General features: G+C 34.4%; 2 protein-coding genes across 2 annotated transcripts; both read right to left on the bottom strand.

Annotated features, from left to right (window-relative positions):
- Positions 1–499: 499 nt before the first annotated feature.
- On the bottom strand, positions 500–2,592 carry hoxc12b (homeobox C12b). The gene is made up of 2 exons (XM_060858286.1): positions 2,046–2,592; positions 500–738 (listed from the first exon to the last, which is right to left on the bottom strand). Exons 1-2 carry the CDS (start codon positions 2,590–2,592, stop codon positions 500–502), a joined length of 786 nt encoding a protein of 261 aa, XP_060714269.1.
- Positions 2,593–9,131: 6,539 nt separating this feature from the next.
- On the bottom strand, positions 9,132–12,273 carry LOC132838014 (homeobox protein Hox-C13a-like). Its single transcript, XM_060858101.1, has 3 exons — positions 12,164–12,273; positions 11,437–12,027; positions 9,132–10,146 (listed from the first exon to the last, which is right to left on the bottom strand). Exons 2-3 carry the CDS (start codon positions 11,978–11,980, stop codon positions 9,887–9,889), a joined length of 804 nt encoding a protein of 267 aa, XP_060714084.1. The 5' UTR covers positions 11,981–12,027; positions 12,164–12,273; the 3' UTR covers positions 9,132–9,886.
- Between the last annotated feature and the right edge of the window lie 11,027 nt (positions 12,274–23,300).

Here is a 23,300-nt window from a genome sequence, read left to right as displayed (position 1 = left end):
AGCAAAACGCTCAGTTATAATGTTCTACCTGTAGGGGTTCCAGAAAAGAGACACCTTGAGGGGTTTCGATTTAATTTCGAGTAAAGCGTTTACATGTGTTGATTAAATCTATATAAATTTCAGTCTTCTTAGTCTAAGATTTTAGGTGTTATAAATTAGATGCTAACTCTTACATTGTTAAATAGTTAATTCAACATTGAAAGACTTTGCGAGTTGCGAGCGCAGCGGTTTTTAACTCAGCACTCGAAATTTCGCTTCGTATCCGCATCCTGAAGTATACATTTATAAGTTATATAGTGTTATATAACACCTATATTACTTACTTAACACTTTTCACAGTGCTTTATTGACACCTACAGTGTTTCTATAAACCCATGTGAGCAGAAATGAACACCAGTGATGTCACTTCTACATTGTAAGATGTATATAAACACTGGTTTTTTTTTTTTTTGTTTTTTTTTTTTTTTTTGCTGTTATATCATTCACTGTCATTCTTTCCCTAAAAGAATGACAGGGCCTGCTCTCTCAGCATAAGTCTTTTCTTCTTCATGCGTCGGTTTTGAAACCAGATCTTCACTTGTTGGTCGGATAAATTAAGTCGGTCCGAAAGCTCCTTCCTTCGCTGACGCGTGATGAATTCGTTGAGCATGAACTCGCTCTCAAGCTCGGCAAGCTGCAGTTTGGAATAGGGTTTGCGCTTCTTCCGGTTCCGCGCGTGAGCCGGGTACCACGGAGCACCTGAGCACAGGTAAGGGGGAAAAAATCAAAGAGTGATCAAATTATAGTTTCAATAATAGTTTTGTTTTAATTAGTAAGACTCAGGTTGATCCTATGTGGGTCTCAGACGTTTAATTATGTGGGAATAAAGTAAGTTAATAAAAACCTGAACACGCCTCTGGGTTTAATAATCTTCCATTACAGAAGACTAAAATTCAAAAGACCTAAATTCATTATGTATTTGAACAACTACAAAACATGTATTACATTTTCGTTTGACACTATTAAAATATTAGCTGTCATTTGAAAATGATACTTTAGTGGAATCATACTGTTATACTATCTATCTATCTATCTATCTATCTATCTATCTATCTATCTATCTATCTCTCTCCCTCTCTCTCTCTCTCTCTCTCTCTCTCTCTCTCTCTCTATATATATATATATATATATATATATATATATATATATATGTGTGTGTGTGTGTGTGTGTGTGGTGTGTGTGTGTGTGTGTGTGTGTGTGTGCGTGTGTGTGTGTGTGTGTGTGTGTATGTGTGCGCGCGCGTGTGTGACATACAGTCTTCTTAGAAATCTTCCTAGAAATCCATTAGTTAGTCTGAAACAGAATAGAGCTATGTTTCCAAGTCTATCAATGGCTCTGCTGTATGTATGTGTATGTTCGGGGGTGGGGGTATTATTGACACGATGGGGGTGCCGGGGTGTTCGATACTTACTTAGCTTTAGAAAATGTCTTCTACTATGTGCATAGCCATTGCCAATATTATTTACTACTTTACGTGTATAACTTTACGAGAGAAATCAAGAACTTTTCCGAAACTTTTAGTCTTGGCACTACTGCGAAAAAAAGAAAATATTGCAAATGATTTCTATGAATAAAGCTATGTTGTTTACCTGTCTCCATTTTTCACGTTACTATATCTTGTACCATTTTATTGTCCAATAATCGTTCAAGGTTGTATAAAAAGCTGTGCATTGCTGTGTTCTGGTGAAATGTTTTTCTAATGCCTCCCCTAGTGGTAGTGATGTCTATCCCAGTGCCATTGTTTTTGTGTTTTCGTCCCATTTTTCATAGCACATTTATTTCACCCCAGCTTGACGGAGATTTAATACAGAAACATCAGTGCAGAGGAACAGATACGTTATTTTTGCTGTCTCTCATTAAGATAAATGTATCCATTAATACACTTTTCAAAATCATGGTGATCATGAGCTCTGCTCATCTGTCTTTGTATTGATGAGATCAGCTACACGTAAACGCATACTTTTATCAAATTATAATAATATTAACTAAACATAAACTTCCTCACCTCCTCCTTGGGTGGTGCTGCATGCATGAGATGCTAAGGAATGAGCGATGTTGCATGACACTTTTTCCGCTTCGTGGTGCGATGACCCAGACTCCGACTGCATGGAGTGACATGATGGAGGATTCTGGCTCCCTTGCTCTGAAACGTATCCGTAGCCCATCATGCTAGCATCTGCCAGTCCGTGCTCTCTCAATACGGGCACAGAGGAGTCGTCTCTCGCTCTTTCATCTCGTTTAACGTTGGTACAATTCTCCCGGATGTTACCTCCGCCACCTCCACTTCCACTGTAAAAGCATTTGCTCTCTTCCTGCCGCGCAATCTCGCACGCTCGGTTAAACGTGGGATTCAGCGACACCGGGTTGCCAAAAAACGGCTGCATGTATCCGTTGCACGGCTCCGGTTGAGTCCAAACATTGTCCCGTCTCGCGTAAGGGAGGGAAGGAAGAGCCGAAGATGACCGGAAGTTGTGGAGGTAAAACGCGTCTCCGGTGTGGATGTTCACCAAAGGTCCCACAAACCCGCTATTGAGAAGGTTGTGCTCGCCCATTTCGCCGGGCCTGAGCGCGAGATTCTAGTTTATAGCCGAATATCTGACATTTAACGTCGTTAAAACGAGCGGCGCGTGCCATTGGCCAAGATATGCAGTCACGTGACGCCAACGGACTCTCCTTTGCCACCCAACGGAATCCGTTTTCTTGACTAAAGAAAAATGTTGACTAAAGGAATTTGCATGTTTAAATTAACGCGCTTTTCTTGTGTGAGACAACTTTCTATACTGTATACTACTATACTGTTAATACATTATGAGCAGAAATAATTTAATAGATCAATATAGGTATATCATTGATAGATAGATAGATAGATAGATAGATAGATAGATAGATAGATAGATAGATAGATAGATAGATAGATAGATTCTATGTAAAGGTAAAACTCCAATGTATCATTTAAAATGCAGTGTTGGACAGGTGTTTGTTACAAAACTACAGCATTTTACACTTTTGTTTGAAAGACCTACCCGCCATTTTAATAACTTTAAAGTGAAGGACTTGGTTTTAGATCAAACTCAAAATAAATTGAATGTCACATAAAGTGGCGAGGCCTCGATTTTACAAGCCAATATTAGGGAACAGACAGATGGCTAAAGCCACACACTCATCTGATACTTTACAATAACGGGGTCATCGACAGCTCTGTAAAATCATTGCACTTAGGCGGCAGTGGATTTTAAGAGTGTGGCTTATATTTCCATTTTTTTACATTAATCTTCAGTAGATATCCTATAAAACAGTAACAGTTGGTCGTATAAAGAATCCCTACACTTCACTTAGTTTACAAGTGTGTGAGCAAAAAAAGAATACATTTAATATACCTAATTAATTAAGGTGTGCAGAAATAAAGGATTTATATAGACACAAAAAGGAGAAATGTACACAGTCCTGATGGTCAAATTCTTGAAACGTTATCATGGCGACGGGGCGTTTCATTCTAATAAAGATATTATACTTGCAGTGAGCAACTTTACAACAATATCATTATTAATGTAAATTTTAGCAATCATAAAATAAAAAGTAATCCATTTAACACGATTAATTATTATTGATCTCGTAATCAGCAGATTAGAAAAAGTGCAGTTTCAAGCATAACAAAATACGGAGTTTTCTTTACTCTTCGCCATTAGGGCATAATCGGGCTGGACTTTATCTCTTGCGGATAATTTGTCTAAAGCTTTAATACATAGAAACAGCATTTAAATGTTGTTTATCCTTCCATTACTCTAATTTCTATTTTGTAATAAATCAGTTAGTAGCATACATATTGTTTTAATTTCTTTTCTGCCAACGTATATTTAGATTTTGAACATTATTGTAATGACACTAAACACATAATGTCATGGATGCAGATTAAATAACATGCAAAATAGATAATCTACTATTACGAACTCGTTTTTGGATTCAAAGTAATACATTCGTTTATATAATTATAGCAGTGGATGTTATTAGGTTATATGAACCGTTGTTATTGGCTGTCGTTGGAATAAGAAGCAGTTAAAAAGCCTCAGATGAGCAAATAGTTCATAAGTATAAACTGAATAAAAGATCATCGGTCTGGTTCAGTGGGCCTTCTCTCTCTCTCTCTCTCTCTCTCTCTCTCTCTCTCTCTCTCTCTCTCTCTTTCTCTCTCTCTATCTCCTCCTCCCTGACGAGTACTTTAATATAAACAAGTAAAAACGTAGCTGCTGCTAAAACCACTTTAAACTAATGCACAACACAAAAAGATTACAATTATTTATGAAAATTCTAATCTTATCGTCGATCTAAAATAATAATCGTCATAGGAATGAGGAACGACCATGGCGCATTTACAAGGAATTTGTTGTCACACTGAGATATACCACTGTGAAAAATAGAAAAATGTGAAATGAAAAATGACGAGTAGTGCATGTTGAAATAGTAAACTGATTAATTATGATTTAGCAAGGAACTTACTAGCGTAGACATCTGGTGTATGGAACTTTCTCACATCTTCTAAACTCTTCCATGTGTCCGGGAAATCTTTATGTTTTTCCAAAAATATTCCACAAAGAATTCATTCACGTCACAAGCATTCCATGGTTGAATCTTTTCTGAAACTCATAATGTTTCCTCTCCTTAGTTTTAACGATACTCCTCTTCCTTTCTTTCTTTTCTCTTTTTTGCTTCTTGTAAGGAGAACAAGCTTTCCTCCTTCTCGGCGCCGCGTCCAGTTCAAGGTCACTGTCTAGTGCAGTGAAGTCCAGACACCACAAAAGTGTCAACAAAAGGGTGTTTCCTTCCGCTGCTTTAACCAATTTTTTTGTGCTGTTGTGAAAAGTTGTGCAAATCAAAAAGAATAGGGAATAATGCAAAGCTCAAGATATTTCTAAAGATATTTATATATAATTTAAAAAGATTTAAGTTTTAAATGTAAATGTTCATTTTAACAATTGTACCTGTAGTATATATATATATATATATATATATATATATATATATATATATATATATATATATATATATATATATATATATATATATATATTACTGTATACTATATATATGTATATATGTATGTGTGTATATATATGTGTGTGTGTGTGAACAAATACAGCAAACCTACCTGTGATATCTACATTGTCATTTTCGAATCTTTTTATTTTAATATATAATCATATACGTTTAAGGACAAGTTTAAATGTTTCAAAGGCTTAATGCGACAGTTTTTATACAATATTTCTAATTAAAGTCATGCAAATGTAATCCTTCATCATTTTAGCGCTTTGTTGTGTTTTTTTTTGAATGAGTCATAAGCAGAAAATTAAAAAAGCTTATTACTGTTAAAACACATATGTATGATTTTAGATCAGTTAATAGCAAACCGCTTTTATTTTCAAGTTAAAAATGGATTACTAATATTTGTTTCTCTTTCAGTGACAAAGTCACAGTTTCTACCAAATGCATAAATAAACCTTTATGGACCTGAAGCCGAAACTGAAATGAAGCTGATTTCTTTATGCTTTTATCATCTGTTCATGTTATAATATACTATGATCTCAAGATATTTGTTTACAACAAATTTGATTACAACAGCGAAATATAGCGAGCCACACTGTGTAATAGTGAGAAACACTGTCTACGTCATTGTTCATATTGTATTGGGTGTCTTATGGTACAAAAACGCTGCTAAAACTGAGATATAAATCATTCCTGCATTCCTGCCTTATCATAACATCCACTGTAAAAAGAAAATATAGACTTTTCTATAGACTTGTTTTCATTATAATTTATCTTCTACTATCAGATAATCTTAAATAATTAATGTTTAACCCCCCCCCCCATGACTTGCTGATTAATAAAGGCAATGTGCTAAAACCAAAACAAAAATAAAAATCATTTAAATGTGCAGTTACGCACATCGACCAGCAGAGGCTGTCGTGCACCATCTTATCGACTCAAGCTCCTAAAACAGGGCTGCTACTGTTAGTGTATTTGTGTGCTTGTGTGTGTGTGTGTGTGTGTGTAAGTTTAAAAAACATAATCTTGAAACTAATCTGATGTTAAATAAATGTTTATTATAAGTGTGACGTTGAATACACTATGCTGTTATATATGTAACTATGTATAATGAAAAAGCAAACCTGCACAAAAAAGTAACTAAAAAAGTTCCCGTATATTAATTGTAATAATACCTATACATTTATGGTATACAGTATATATTTTCCCCAGTCAGGGTTATTGTACCTAACTTACATACATTAACATGTAATTCTCTATAAAATCGTGTAGCAGCTCATCAAACCGTCATTAGAACCAGTAAATGTTTATCAAAGAGATAAACCGGGAAGTTTTCTTTTTTTTTTTTCTACATATGTATGTAGTTTATTAAATATTGGCTGTCTTTTACACTCATGCAGACGTATTTGATTTAATTTAAAAACATAAAATTTGGAAATTTAAAAAAGCAGTTTAACATAAAACATCGATAAACATTTTATTAAACCATAACAATGTTAAATGTGGCTTTATCAGAAAGAGTATCAGAAATCACTAACTCTTTATATTGCTCAAGCATGAGAGCCAAAATAAGCAATTTAATCCATTATTTATGAGGTAAAGTCGTCCTTATTTTTATTTTCACGTGACTCAAATGTAAACACATTTTTCTCTTCTTTTTAAAATATATTTATCCTTACCAGTCACAACTAATAACAGTCCAGAAGTTCCGTTCTGTTATTGAATGCAGATATTTATTTACTTTATTCAGTACACATTTCGAAGCAATTGATGCAATATAATAAAACAAATTTATGTAATTAAAATGAATATAATTACATATTATTAGAAAAAATAAACTGTTAATCATAATAATAATCATAATATAGACAAATCTGGAAATGTCTAATCTATTTTAATCATATTCGGATCCCAAAATGTTTCATGATGACACTTTACGTGTTTTATGTATTTAAGTGGCACCATAGTTAAAGTCTGAATGAAGATAATTACATTTAATTTATAAAGTAAAAGAAATGCTAAATATAAGGATAACCCTAATGTTAACAAACATACAATTGATTCAGTTCTGTACAAATGTATTTCTTGTTAACAGAGAGAGAGAGAGAGAGAGAGAGAGAGAGAGAGAGAGAGAGAGAGAGAGAGAGAGAGAGAGAGAGAGAGATTCCATAGAATTAACATTTTGAATTAATTTCCTTTAAGAGTCACATGTATTCTGATTCGGGTCTCAGACAGCTCAGAAACTCCGCACTCTTTAACAGTGGATATGCAAAGATCATGTGCAAGAATAAGTTAAATCTGAATTAAAGATCAATCGAGCATAAAAACTAATCTCAGACAAACTTACCTGTTTTGGGGTAAAGTCTAAATACCCTCCAGATCACACATTTCCACCCTCCAGGCTCCTCACAAGACCCATTTCTTTGAAACTCGCTGTATGGTCCTGATTCCGTCTTGGCCTTTCCATTATTTGTCTTTCTCTTCGGACATTAAATCTCGACATGGAGGGAAAAAGAGGTTTCACAGCTTCAGTGTGGCTTTCATGCTGAGCGTCTATTTACCTGTTATCCGCCATCAAAATACCACACTATATGACCTGAGGTCGTGTAAAAACACTGATCTTACACGCTGCGTTTGCAAATAATAAAAGAATTACAAATATGAAAAAGTAGAATACCAGTGCAGTTACACTCAGTGTGAAGAGAGTCTGAAAATGTACATCGCGATATGAGAGGTGATAATGAGTTATTGGTCTGCGAATGAAGTACAATATAAAAAATACATAATTAAATAAACTTAGTGAATATGCAGCTTTTAATCTGCTCCTACTGGACTGGATTTTTCCAGAAGAAATGGCTCTTTTGTATCTAGAGGAAACCCACACTTCCTATGTATGCTGTGCTTGTGTGTGTGTGAGTGTGTGTGTGTGTGTGTGTGTGTGTGTGTGTGTGTGTGTGTGTGTGTGTCAAGGTCAAAGACTGCATAGTCATGGTCAAGGGTATCCAAATCAGTCGTAGAAATACACAATAGACTGAGTCTGACTTTAAGCCTGTATTTTTTTTAACCTGCTAATAGCAACGTAGCACAAATGAGAGTTTAGTGAATGTCACACGAACAATTTTAGTGTACATGCTAAATATGATATAGAGATTATATTGCTTAAAAAATGCATTACCTTATTCAGTTTGCTCTTTTGTTTCGTAGTGCAAACACAATTTATATCATTTTTTGTCAGTCGTATATATCCCGTGTATGTGTAGTCTTCTGAGTGTATGATCCCGTAATCCGGTCTTCAACTTAAAATGTAATATTCTATTTTATCATGAAAACTTTGTAAACACTGCAAACACAGAGTCAAAATTAATTATTGTTTTGATTTAGGCTAATCTCCAATGAATAAAATTCTTGATTTAATCCAAAATCCCTGCTGTAATAATTTACATTAGTGTAATATTCTGAAAGATTTCCTAGAATTACTAAAATAAAATATTTATAGTTTCTAAGACTTTAATTTGATTTTGATCCTGTGAGAGCCGTATCTATGCCTGACAGAGCTTAAAATCTGAAATCTGTATTTTACACTCCTGTAAAATGTAGTACTATAAAGGGGGCTTTAGATATTTATCTGGAGAATTTAAATATTCTGTACAAGCTCACAGTGTTATATAGTGGTTCTTTGTCAAACAGGGTTGGAAATAGAAGATTTTTAAAACTCTTAGAACTTTTATTTATTTAACGAACTCTTAAAAACAGATAAAGAGCGTCTTTTCCCCTTGAAGTGTAAATTCTAATGATCTATAAGCATACGTCTTTTTTAATTGGTATGTATAAAGTGTATTCATCTGTATTATTATTATTATTATTATTATTATTATTATTATTATTATTATTAATTATTATTAATAATAAATGATGTTAGTGTAATATTTATTTCAGCTCATATATTCAGAATAAATATGTTTACGTACCCACACACGGACACACACACATACATACACACACGCACACAAATCAGATGGAAATGCATTAATAAGCAATACTCTTTAATATCCACAAGGCATTAACAAAACATTCCAGTTTCATGACAGAGAAACATCCTTCAATGAGAAAAAAATTAGAAAGACATAAAATACACGATAAAATAATAGCATTTTACACGTCCTGTCGCACGAGAATTTTCATTAAATAATAATTATGCACGGCACTTTACAATATCACAGACGCAGCCTTGCAGACCTGTACATTTCGGGTCCTACACAAGACACACTGGAAATTTTGAAACGTGAGATTTATGAATATTGCAGCTTTTTTTTCCAACCACATCTCACGCAAACATTGTTTCATAGAAATGAACTAAAGCAACGCGCGCTAACTACGCTTCCCAAACCCCCTGATATTAACTGCTCGGAACTTTACATACAAGTGAGCAGTTTTATGGAGTAACAAGAAAACCCCAGCTTGATTTTCCTTTATACAAATAAAGTCACTAAAACGTTTAAAACGTCACTTTTGCTTTGAGATGATTAGCTAATGATCTTAATATTTAATTATTATTATAATTATCTTAATAAGAAATTGTTTTTTATTTGTTTATTTGTTTGTTTAATCAGTATATTGAAGCTAGACAAATATTTGAATAATTATTTTTTGAGTTTTTGTTTGTGTGAGCTAGCACAATGCTAATTCGATCAGAGTGACTGGGATAATCACAATTTACCAAAATTAACCATATCAGCAATAGATCAATAGATATATTAATAAGGGAATATTTTTAAGTTTTTCATTTTATTTTTACAGATTCGGCTCTCCTCAGGTAGCGTGCATGTGGACGCTTGACTTTGACTTGCAGACGGTTTTCTTTTCCTTTACACGGCGGTTCTGAAACCAGATGGTAACTTGTCTCTCTGAGAGGTTAGTGATGGTGGAGATCCGTCGTCTTTTATCTTTGGTGATGAATTTGTTGGCTGTGTACTCCTTTTCGAGCTCTTTCAGCTGGATCTTGGTGTAAGGCACGCGCTTTTTGCGGCCTCGGCGGTAGCTGCTGACTTCAGCTTGCAGTGGAACAACTTCTGCAAAAGAAAAACAGGTAGAAGACATAAAACAAAACACCAGACAAGCAAAAACAACGAGGGCTGTTATTGTTAGCCTGAAGGTAAAGCAGCCCTAATTTTGTTGTTAAGGGCGGAAACTATCATCAAATCCTTTAGTTTGGATCCTCAGACAGGATCTTAGGACATAGTTAGTAATAATATCACTCAGTGTGGTGTATATAAAAAAGAAATAAATAAATAACAGGCTGTTTTATGGTGTCATGTTAATAGACGGTATTACAGAAGACAATAGAGAGACAAACTGTAGCCTATTAAGCGCGTCCAGTGACCGCAGGGAATCTGCCACCTGGAAAACCTCCAGATTTTTTTGGTTTAAAGAAAGATGGAGGACAGACTCAGACTCACTCTCTCTCTCTCTCTCTCTCTCTCTCTCTCTCTCTCTCTCTCTGTCTCTCTCTATCTCTGTCTCTCTCTATCTTTATCTATCTATCTATCTATCTATCTATCTATCTATCTATCTATCTATCTATCTATCTATCTATCTATCTATCTATTTGAATACATGTGCTTGCTAAGCAGGATTAAAGCGAATCACAGACAGTGGGAAAATAAACTCTAGAGCGGTTTTTAACAGTATGTACTACAGTTTAACCTGCTTAAACACACACACACACAAACACACACATGCAGGCCTATACACTGAGGACTACAAGACCATGGCTACTGTTCTCCCGCTTCCTGTCTCTAAAACCTTAGCACAAAAAATGCCACAACAATACTGTTTATAATAGTACATATCAATAATACACATAATACACAAGACATATTTTACAGATAAAAGCGTTAAACAACTTTCCTAACAAAATAAAGAAACAACAAACAAATAAGTAAGTAAATAAATCTAATACTGCTGCATAAATTATTATTAACCCCATGCGCGCGCACACACACTACATTTTGACGCGTCGCGTGTGAATCGTTGACATTCTTAGAGCTCATGTCGGAAAAAAGTTGTAAATTACTTTTGCAATGCTGTTATAACATTTATAGGATATAATTAACGTTATTCAAGCAACACACGTTCACAAAATGTATAAACTGTACACCATATTTACATAATTTGTAATCTCTTCTCTATGAATGTATTGCAATATGTATAAATATATATAGCATATATACACACACAAACTAGAGTATTAGTAGAATAAACAGATAAGAAGCATTTTGCATTGATCTGTATAAAGCAATTTTCCATTTTATTTATTTATTTATTTATTTATTTAAATTGGTGCTCGCATAGCATATAACCTGGAAAAGGTGACTTCCAGAGGTGGCTCTGTTGACTCTGCTCTTTGGAAAAGCACACTTGTCCATCCCATCCGTTGCTCAATGCCCAGTGATTATATCCATCCACCGGGATTAAGCTCTCGTGCCGCACTTCTGGATGGGCGCCGATTCCCGGCATCACCGCCATATCCAGGTATCCCGGGACGGTTTGGTAAGAGCCAGCAAAACCCGGGTAAAAAGCCAGTTCTTTTGCTCGGTTGGAAAGCTCTTCCCCGTGCTCAGGGTATTTCTCAGCGGGGTGATAAGAGCACGGCTTCTGCACATTAACACCGTGAGAATGACTCAAACGGCATTCGTAGTAAGAGTAAGGGTAATTATAACCCAAAGATGCCCCGGAGGAGGGAGTTTGAGGCCCTGGACATTGCCTTCCGCCCTCCGGAGAGGAGATATCGGAGTAAATCGAGCTCTGGTGGGGCATAATAGTCCCAGAGTGTCGCCCTAGTCCGGGGTGAGAGATCAGCTCCCTGCAGTGAGTGGCAGGACAGTTCCCGCTCAGTCCCTCCATGGCTTGTCTATTTCATTCGTGATTATTTTTTGGTTTTGTTCTTCTTCCTTTTTTGCAAATAAATAAATAAATACATAAATACATAAATCAAGGTCAGGTATCCACAACCATCGAAGTCATGTTATGAGCTATCGATGCTTTAAAAAAAAAGCCGAGTAGTGTTCCGAAAGAGGGTCACTTCACCTCTCACTCCCAAGCTCATTTTCTTCCCTTCTTCTCCTTTCTCTCTGCGCATGCGCGTCCGCAAAGCCTTACTTCGTGCGATTCGTAATTAAAGACCGGCTCGAGTTTTTTGCTGACACTAGCAAGACGAAGGAGGAGAAGAGAAAGAGAAGTAGAAGGAAAAAGACATCTCATCCCTTTAAGTGGGAGCACATACATAACATTTTGTACATCATTTTAAATCTGAGCTTCTCATTGGCTGAGAAAAAAGAAGCCTTATACTATAGCCTTAAAGGGGAGGACACCTCATTTACTGGAGGAAGTAAAAATTCCGTGAAGGCGCAAAATCTTTTTCACAAAAATATCATTTGACTACAATACAGCTTCGATATCTTCAAAATTATTTCATGATAACAGTAATTTATGCGAAAAACGTTACTAATTCTACACGTCAATCATAATATCTCTGAATGTTTGAATCCGAAAAAATAATTCACCGGTTATTAGTGTGCAGATCATGCAGAATATGAAAAAACTATTAGAGGAAATGTTTCACAAAACTGTTAGACCCTGACTAATACTTTACATTCCTAAAATGATATTATCTTACAGCTAGAGAGAGAGAGAGAGAGAGAGAGAGAGAGAGAGAGAGAGAGAGAGAGAGATATTTCAGGTTCCTGACTTGTAAGGAGTTAAGATGAGTACAATTCTGCGTTGTGTATAACTCTGGTCATAGTAAATAACACTCCAGTGTCTACAAAGGAGAAGAGACTAATTTGGACTGGGAAGCAAATAGCTCACAAATATTGACCATTCCTTCAAACGCCAGCTGGCCGGAGGTCCAAGGTCAAGGTAGAAACCCAGACAAAACAGAGTCGTAATCAGTCTAGACGGACATGAACGAACTTCACACTCAAATGTAGTGCAGTTAAACCAGCTTTCGGTGAAACTTCCGGTTGGAAAAAGCGATTAATTAACCTACAAACCAAGATTCCGTAAACCTTGACAGGATTTCAAGATCTCTAAGCCTGTTTGACTGAGTCTTCGGGCTTCACGAAAGCAAGTTTTTAAATTCTTTTTATTTGTAAAACACATTTGTTTGTAGCCTAAAAGTGTAATTTTTTATGTACAACGTTATTTGGATATTATCACCAGCTGTCTATATTATTTTTCTTTTTCGTAAAGGATTGCCTATGATTGTTTTTTTTAAAACATAAGACATATTTGTCAGAAAACCATCATATTTGTGCGAATAATTAAAATAAACAATAAACTCATGAACTGATCGAACTGATAAACTGATAAAGATATTGTATTATTGGCCAGGAAAGCTCATATATAAATGTACGTTTATGCAAACTAAGCGTCCAGGCCTTATCACTTAATCTGGAAGTTTGCTTAATATTCTGAACACTAGAGGAACATTTTCAGTCGTGATGAAAATTAATGAAATATGTCCCATCTATACCATAAATATCGTATTTAAATACAAAATTAAATGAAGGCTTTTTCTCTACCAAGTATTAAAATTGCCTGTGCTTCTAACACAGGATTTAACTTCTGTTTTTAAACTTTAACATTAAATCTGTTTTTCAGTTCAACAAACAGTAATAAATGTTTAAATATTTGTTTGTACCTAGAAAAGTGAATTATTAATTTTCCACTAAACACCACTTTAGCATTTTACATCATTTTTCTCTTTCTACTAGAGTGATTATTATTACAATCGTGGCCAGTGTGGTATTTGAGGAAAAGAAGAAACAGAATGAAAATGACTAAAAGAAATCGAAAGTAAGACTCACATAAAGCCTGATGTTCAACATTCAGAGATAATGTTTAATAGTAATAAGGGATGCTAAAACGTGATCTTTGCGGACACAAAGCTGATCTTCTAGCTCGGGCAAGCTGCTGATCCTTTAAGCAAGCTCTTAACCTTCAGCTGCTCCAGGAGGCTGCAATTTGACCCGAATTTCCTTCCGAGCTGGAATATTTGACGAAACGAGATGTAAACTCTACACCTGATGGTGTTTAAATGACTTTTTCATATTTGGGACAGTGCTTGATGTTGTGAGCTTTAGTCACTGGAATATTACAAGTTCACAATCAAACACTGCCAAAGAGCCACAACTGGAGTTACTACTGGATCCTTGACAACGACTCTTTCTTTGAAGACATTAACACCGAAGTATAGTTAAAAACAAAAAACGACCAAGAAAAAACATTGATTGTATAACTGGCGAAATGACTGTGTGTGCGTGTCTAAGTGAATATTTGTATATTTGAATATTTTGAGTTTTTATTTTTCAGTATAAGCGACTTTCCTTGGATCAGTCTGGGTCAGTCTGAGCGAATCTTTTATAGATTTCTACTGTCTTTTAATTAGTATTTAAATAAGTGGATAAAATCTCACTTACTTACTTTTTGACAAATACTCATTAACACACACAGGCACAAACACACACACACACACACACACACACACACACACACACACACACACACACACACACTATTTTGTGGTATGTTTGTCCGGGCAAAAGCTTTCGTCTGATATTTATTCTTGTATTTTTTTCATTATCAGTTACAACTGAAGCATCCAAAATCGTGGACTTCAATATCAAATCAACAAATATTTTTTTAGTATTTCCAGAGACAACAAGGCATTTATAAAAGAAAAATGTAAAGAGTTAAAATAGTTGTACCAACTGTTTACTTTTGGTATACAGTTAGATATATTAATACAGTTATAGTAATATAGTACACTATAATATCAGGGGGGAAAAATGCTTTCCTTTTGTTTGTAGCCTGTAACATACAATACCAACCATCTTGTCTGTACTGCATTGTAGCCACAGTAAATCATGTACATTTTAGGCAACAACAAATGTTTAAAAGGGATTAAAATAACCATATTAATAGGTATGTTAATTAGTATAGCATATACATAAAGATAATCCAATATTCGTAATTAATCTGTATTCCGTAAAGTACATTTTAAAATCAATTTGTAAATTCTAAGCACAAAGTACATAACAGATTTTGTGCAACTTAACATGTTTTAATAAACATGTTTATTCTTCATCTTTATTCAAACTGGAAATTTTGCTTTGTGTGGTTTTTAGTGCTCAGACTTCCGCACACGTCCAAGTTCAAGTTAAAACGCTCATTATGCAGACGGGCGTTATCCGGGTCTCACCAACTACTCCCTGCATGCGGGCTAGACATTTACAGATTAGATTTAAGTAGAAAACCATCTAAAGGTTTAAAAAAAGACATTTTAATTGTGGAAAGTAAAAAACATCATGAAATTTAAGATTAGTGTTTCGTGACCACAATATTTTCACTAGAAAAAATACAATTCTTTGTAGTTGGTCTATGGGCTAAAATATTTTTTTCCCCAAACAGACGGATAAATATTATATTATATTACTTTTTCATTAATGTTCTGACCTTTCTCATCATGCTCTGGTGTGTGTGTGTGAAATAAAATCGTAAATTAAATTCTTGCATTTCAAAAAAAAACGGGGATTTAGAATACATACTTAAAAAGAGACATACAAGTTATTAGCCTGAATAAAACGTGCAGATTTTATGATTATTTACATTGTTATATGGATATGTATATGTATAGCAATGTTTGTAAATGTATCAATTATTTTAGATGTAATAATAATACATACATAATACATACATAATACAGATTTATTACTTTCACATTTTCAAACAACTCAAGATATTTGTATTTCTTTTGAGATCCAAAACAAGCCAACAGTATTATCTACTTCTGTTTACCTGAGCATTAATACTTATTGAAGAAAAAAATAAAATAAAATATATTTATATATCGGCTTTTTAACTAGAATGCATTGTTTTTCAAAAAGGCAGATTAATCTACTTCTGTAAATAGCATCTACGTTTAATGCGCATTTATTAAAAAAGATATTGTATAGTTTCACGGAAGCTTTTCAGTATTGTTCTTTAAATAAAAATGACTACCGCTTAGTTGTTATCTATAAAGTATTAAAATAAAGCAATAATCTTTAATAGTGGTGCCGTTGCGACACGAATAGTCGTGAAAATAAAGCATTAAACATTTCCTTTGGGTTTTGTTCGGGTTAATGTTACTCCAGGTTACTGAATCGAGTTCCATTAAACAATGAATAAGCCACTTGAAATGAATAAAAATATATAAAATGACTAAAATGCGGAGTAGATTTCAATCTTGTTGATCACATGAAGTGGGCTTATGTTTATTTTTGAGGAGAGAAGGCGATTAAAGATTTTCGTCGGGTTTGTAGGTTGACATTGTGGAAAGGAACAACTTTTTAAACATTTTAATTGTGCCAAACAAACGCTGACAAAGTGTAATAAGTTTCTTTTATATGATCTCTCAAACCCTTGTTGTATTTATGTGTGAATAAACACGTTTGTGATTATTCTTGCATTCTGAACATTAATAAATAAACAAAAACAAAAAAGAGCTAGTAGTTTATTAGTAGTCATTACATTTTTGAAATAATACTTTTGTGTATTGTTCTAAATGAAAGACATTTATTTTCTTTCTATATCTGTATGTATTTTTGCTGCTTTTCTTTGCTAATAATATAAACTTTACTGATACAGAAGGAAATTCTCCTTTCATTTGCTCAAAACAATACAAAATTTATTTTGAGAACAATGTATTTTGTATGTATTGAGAGCAATGAATGTAAATTTAGTATATAAAAATGAATGCAAATATAAAAGATATAATATTCTTTATTCAAAGAGCATTTAAGTACATACTGAGACATATAGTCTACATTTAATTTGAGATACAGCGTGTGTGTGTGTGTGTGTGTGTGTGTTTGTGTGTGTTTGTTTGTTTACAGTATGTAATCTAACATTTCACATCTTGTGCATAGGGAACAAAAACTAAACTTATAGAAGTCATGTTTCTGCCCCAGCCTGGTGTTACCTCACTAACCCCTCACCAGGAAATGCAATGTTCTGCTGTTCAATCCCCATCTCCTCTTCCTCTTCCTTTGGGTCCTGAATAAAGGAGGAGTGTGACAGAATTTACAGCAGTGTTGTACAGCATTGCGTACACAACTGTCCTCACTGGAGCTGTTCTTAGCACTCCTGATGATTTGGGGATGATCTAAATCTCATTTTTAGAATTTCAGCTTTTTTCATAAACAAACTCTCATGGAGAAACTGTTATTAGCAATTGAGAAGAAATATATACCAACAGTCAGTAGTTGACTAGCCCATTGTGCTCTGGTCTAGATGAAAGAGCTCTCCAGCACATGGGATTCTAAAGTGAACATTCCTTGTTGCTGGACTGGAACTTATAAAGCATATACCATCTAGTCATAGCCCCAGTGACAAGGAAAGGTTGTGTGCATTATACCTACTCCAACTTCTCTCAAGCCCCTATACATTACCTGCACCTTAATTGTGAGTACAGCAGCACAGTAAAAGCTGCAAACCTACATTGGGGAAAGTTTTCTGTTCAGTGGATCCATACTCACAGAAATGAAGGTACTAAACTGTACCAATCCTTGTCTCTGGGGTGGTACCATGAAGCATTCATTTTTTAAGTAGAAAAGTGTGTCTGTGTAACTTTAATGTGTTTCTTAAAAAATGTAATTACAGTCCATTTTTGCAGGTTCTCTTATTCACATTTGTAATACAGATGGTTCCAACATAAGGCTTAAAAGAAAGGTTTTAGTTACCTGTTATACCTTCTCCCACACCTCTTTGCCCCAGTGTCAGTAAACTGTAAATAGTTATTGTAAAGTACCTGCACCTGCATTGATGAGAACCCATTACAGCAGGTGGATCCCAGAAGCTCCAAATTTACAGTGGGGTAATTTTTCCATCTAGTAAATCTAGTTTCTAATAAAGAACCAAACTCTAACTTATCATGTCATGTCAGGTGGATGGAATAGATTTGTACCTTTTTAAACGTTTTAAGATTTATACTACTGTAAAAGCTAAGTTCCTAAGAGAAACAGGATTACTAATTGTACAGAACATACAATGAGTGACAGGCTAACCTGTGGTATCTTCATTTCTGTTCTCTTTTATTTGTGTTTGTGTTTGTGTGTGTGTGTGTGTGTGTGTGTGTGTGTGTGTGTGTGTGTGTGAGAGAGAGAGAGAGAGAGAGAGAGAGAGAGAGAGAGAGAGAGAGACTTGTTGAAAACATGTTTTGAAATGTTCCTGTAGAGAAAGTTGTTCCTGTAGATCTAAGCCAAACCCCCCAAAGGCCCGAATCAATTTCTCAATAACAGCAGGATGAGAATTTAAGTAAAGTTTAAATAGACGGATGTTGTTCTGCAGAGAGGCGTGTATCGTGTTGTTTTTCCTCTAGGTTATATACATGACATGATTGCGGTGTGAGATGTCGTGAGACGGAGGGAGATGGAGACACCGTCTCTGCTGTCTGGCGTTTCGGCCCCTCCACTTATGCAGACTCGCAATTAAATAATACACTTTAGCTCAATTTCAGTTTTAATTCTTATATAGTTCGAGACCTTGTATTAGGTTCACATCATAATCGAGGGACTTTAGACCAAGCACCTACACGAGAAAACATACCGGAGAATTAAGCAAGAAAGAAAAAAAGGAAAATCATGCGAGGAAAAATGCAAACTTACAAACACACTCATAAACAAAAGCATGTGAATGTGTAAAAATATAAAAATAAAACTACTTTCAGTTTTTTTGTGATATTCCGCGTTCACTGTGGATTTTAATCTGATTTTTAATCTTTTAGACTGAACTCATGAACACGTCTAGAGTAGCCTAACAATGGAACCCAGGTTGTGAGCCTAAGTTTGTGACATCGTAGAAGTGTGTCTAGACACACACACACACACACACACACACACACACACACACACACACACACACACACACACACACACCTTATGAGGCGCTAAGATCTAACGAGTTGCTCACTGAACGTTAAATCTTGAAGAAAGCTGCGCCTGCGGCGTTAACAAATGTCATCTAATATTTAAGTTAATGAATTACTCCAATGCTTTTGTAAAACTCTCAAACTTTCTAAACCTTCCTTCCCGTCCATATTCAAATTAGGACTTATATGGGATCAAAGTTCAAGTTCAAGATTGCCCTTTTGCATAGCAATACGCATGCGCTTACGTTATTCCCGGATAAAGACTCACGGTGGTTTGTTGTCTAAAACGGCAACGGCAACACCACTAACACAATGAAATAATACTAATAATACTAAATAAATTAAATATATATAAATTATATACAAAAGCAATAAATTAATATGAAACATTTAATACAGGTCGAACAGAGACATTATTTGTAGAACACAGTATATAAAAGACGTTACACAACTTTAGCTATTTTACAAAAATATTTACATCATTTCTGCGTTTTATAAAATACACATTCACACATAGACCAAATGTTAATGCATTCAGCAGTTATGTCATGTAAGAAGTCTTTATTACTTTTAAATATAACTTTATCCACAGATGTCTAACAGAGTAATTGTGTAAGTATTTAGGCAGATATACATTAAAAAAAAAGATTATAAAGACTTTAGAAACCTGTCTCTGTTTGAGAGTAATTTTATTGTAAAGAGCAAATCAACGACCTTGATGTATTTAAAGGCAAACTGACACATTGACACATTTCATTCAGAATGTGGGGTAAATAATTAATATGGTTTATTTTAATATATTCTAACTAAAATAGCGCCCAAACATAAAGTATTTTATATTGCATTTTTTTATTGATAAAGCGTGAATGCCTAATGTAGATTAAAGACTATTTTACCTTTTGAATTTTTTAATCAAAATATATCAACATCATTCACGTCATTATTTGTCCTAAAATGTTTTTGCTACCTTTTTGTGAGTCGTAAGAATTTAAGTATCTTCTTTTTTTTTTTTTTTTTAATAAAGCTCCGAATTAGTTTGTAGATAACAGATTTGTTTAATAGATTTTATTCCTGAACGGTGAAATGGATCAACTATTATTCACTATGTGCAGAATGTAAATGTACTATATTTAATTTACAAAAATATTTTGTAATATTCAGTTAATAAAACATGTACATTTGTTTTAAATGAATCAACACCTGAGCGCATATTTAGAGCTCCATTTTCCATCGGCACAGTTTGTATATTTAAAGAAGTTAAAAGAATACACAAAAATGTTTTACTTTAATATGTTTAAAGTCGTTTTATTTATTTAGAAATCGATGTTTTATTTATAGACTGAAGTCACCCGATAGAAAGGTATTAACATATAACACACTCACGACTTGTTTTAACTGAAAATGTCCAGATATCACAATATACAGTATATGTTTTAAATCGGATTAAAGTGAAATGTAACTCTGATTAGATATGGGTCGAAATAATATTCATGATATACACAGATAGTATTTATGGAAACTATAGGAGACAAAAAGACAAATGCAGAAAGAAAGTTAAAGAAAAATGTCGAGGTTCAAATCGCAATTAAAGAAAGAAACTATGATTTTATTTTGAATATCTTTATCTTTGTTAAACTAATAGTGTGTAGACAACAGATATTTATATTTATAAATAGGTTACCACTTTCTGTTTAAAAAGTGAAATAGATATTTCATATATATAAATATGAAACATTAAATAAAGCATCAAGGATACAAATCACAAAACATGTTACAACTATAAATTAATTGATTTTTTTTTTTTTTTTTTTAAATTTTATCTCTCTGGAATGATGATGCCAAGATGAATTAAAACTCTATTCCCTCTCAAAGCTACAAATGCCAGATTCACATCCATAACTTGCCCAAGACCTGAACACCTTCACTGCCCCTCGTTCTTCTCATGTCAAAGTCCATTGTCAGGAAATCATCTTAAGAGAACTGTTCTTTCTTTCATTTTGTTTGCACTGTACTTCAGGTGAAACGTTTACAACTGCTTTACTTTTACAGGAAACACCTTCACAGTTAATAGAATGATCCTAGGAGTGGCCAAGGAGTGGCTTAAGATCCTATAGCATGTCTTGAGAAATTCATTACAATCCTAAAACAAGAGTGAAAAGCTGTCAAGAAAAGCTTTGACTGTTTCCTTATTCAGTAAGTTAATCTTTAATCATTTCTAACCTTTCACATGTTTGTGTAAATTCCTACAGGTTTCTGTTTAACAGCCTGCCAGGTTGACTACTGCAGACAGTTCAGTAAGCTGACATGGTTTCAAGAAAAATGTTTTATTCACTCTTGTATGTGATGACAGATGATTTTTCACTTTTAACCTTTAGTGTTCTAAAGGAAGAATGTAGTGAGAAATCGTTCATGGACACTTTAAATGAAATGGGCGTAATTGCTTCAACTGAAATGTTCAACACTACAATCAACACAGCTGTGCTTTAAGTCGTACATTTACACACAGTCCCCCACATGGTCTCTACATTTTCATTGGACTTGGTATGTTAATAATCATGGATGTTAATAATCATGGCCATTATGACACTGACACCATTATTCCCAGCATAGGCTCTAAAGCCCCAAACATCCTGAATAAAGTGCTTACTGAAGATGACGAAATGAACTGAAATTATATTTTTAACACAATGGAGCTTAATCATGGTGGCGAGGCAAGTAATTATTTTATTTCAGACCCAGAATTTGGTTTGGGTTTGGACAAAAAGAAACTCTTAGCCAAATATACTAGGACCTGAAATATGTAGTGTCCACTACACTGCTAGTCCTGACTGTCTATGTAGAACAACAACAATGTCCCTATGGTTAGATGTCCTGATTAGATGTTCTAATGATATAGGCCATTAAGTGTTAACTATCTCTCGCTGTCCAAACAAAAACAGTTACTACATATATTTATTCATTGTATGTTTTTCGGACAACTCTCCTGGCTGATGTGTAGTCTGAAAAAATTGCCTTCAGAAACTATCAGATATTCCCATGGAGCATTTCAGCAGTCTTGACTCCTTTAAACTTGGAGTTAGATGATTCCATATCATCTTTCAAGTCACAAGTATCTCTAATCACAGAGCCAACAACATGAACTCATTTGAAACCCTCATCATTGGGGACATCTGATGGATAGAGGGACAACTTGGGAGTCTACAGCTACATTCTTCTTAAATTTGACTTTTTTTTCTTTTGCCTAAGCTTCCCATGGAATTGAACACCTCACTGTCTGTACCATGTCTCTGACCTTTTTGACTCTAGACCTTTCCCATAATAGAGCCCACCTTTAGTAAACTCAGCTCTTATTGGCCTTACCGTCACTACCAGGTCTATGAGATCTTCTTGCTGTAACTGGTCTACGCTACGAGAAACCTCAAAGACTAGGAGAATTTTACGATTTTGCTAATTCTGTGAGATAGTTAGAGACCACACAATGGCAAAATGCAGAGGTCTCTTTTGTCCAGACTTAAGAGTATTTCCTGGAACACATGCAAACTCTGTCTCAAGCAACACACCTTCTTTGCAATGGCTTGAGTTACATATAGGCAAATACTTACTAAGTCTAACAGAATAGAATACATCTTTGTTAAATCCAGCTTTGACCTACGCTAAGCCTGTATCTCTTCACTTACATATCATCTTTAGGCAGGGTTAAGTGGGTCAAAGTGCACAGGCTGGAGCTCATATGTGTAGCAAATCAAACTGAGTTGTGGTGCATCATTTATTTAATATTAATAAACTTCGGTAAGTTTATTTATTGATTGTTGTTTCATTATATTTAAAAAAAAAAAAAAAAGATCTAGCTTGCTGATTTAAGAAAGAATTCCACAAACATACCTAGCTAATGTAAAGAGATAAAATACAAATTATTGATATCATTTTCACCAAAATTAAGATAATTTAACAAGCCTCTTTAGCCTGGTTGGCAGATTGTGTCCCTTCATCTTGAATGAATTGGTAACACCAACAAAAACCATCAAACTAACAGCATCATACATTTTTCACTTGGGAAATTGACTTGACTACGAGAACAAGTTTCAAGTTCAATAATATTTGATTAAAGAGCACATTTGGGTAAAAGTTACAAGGTACAAATACTTAAGTATTTTCACTACTGCTTGTTTTTCCCGTGTTAATGACATTCAAAGTCATTTCTGATCCAGCCATTAAGAAAGCTTAGAACTTTCAGCTATACTAAAAACCCTGCAA

The sequence above is a fragment of the Tachysurus vachellii genome, chromosome 22 (genome assembly GCF_030014155.1).
Source record: "Tachysurus vachellii isolate PV-2020 chromosome 22, HZAU_Pvac_v1, whole genome shotgun sequence".
Classification (NCBI taxonomy): domain Eukaryota; kingdom Metazoa; phylum Chordata; class Actinopteri; order Siluriformes; family Bagridae; genus Tachysurus; species Tachysurus vachellii.
The sequence above is the reverse complement of the archived record's forward strand: the minus strand, read 5'-3'. Positions and strand labels throughout refer to the sequence as shown.

Excerpts from the sequence above, each read along its gene's own strand:
- hoxc12b (XM_060858286.1), bottom strand. The coding sequence starts at position 2,592 with ATGGGCGAGCACAACCTTCTCAATAGCGGGTTTGTGGGACCTTTGGTG. Across the intron at positions 739-2,045 it reads CAGCACCACCCAAGGAGGAG|GTGCTCCGTGGTACCCGGCT; the intron begins GTGAGGAAGTTT and ends ACCTGTGCTCAG.
- LOC132838014 (XM_060858101.1), bottom strand. The coding sequence starts at position 11,980 with ATGGAGGGACTGAGCGGGAACTGTCCTGCCACTCACTGCAGGGAGCTG. Across the intron at positions 10,147-11,436 it reads CTGGAAGTCACCTTTTCCAG|AAGTTGTTCCACTGCAAGCT; the intron begins GTTATATGCTAT and ends TTTCTTTTGCAG.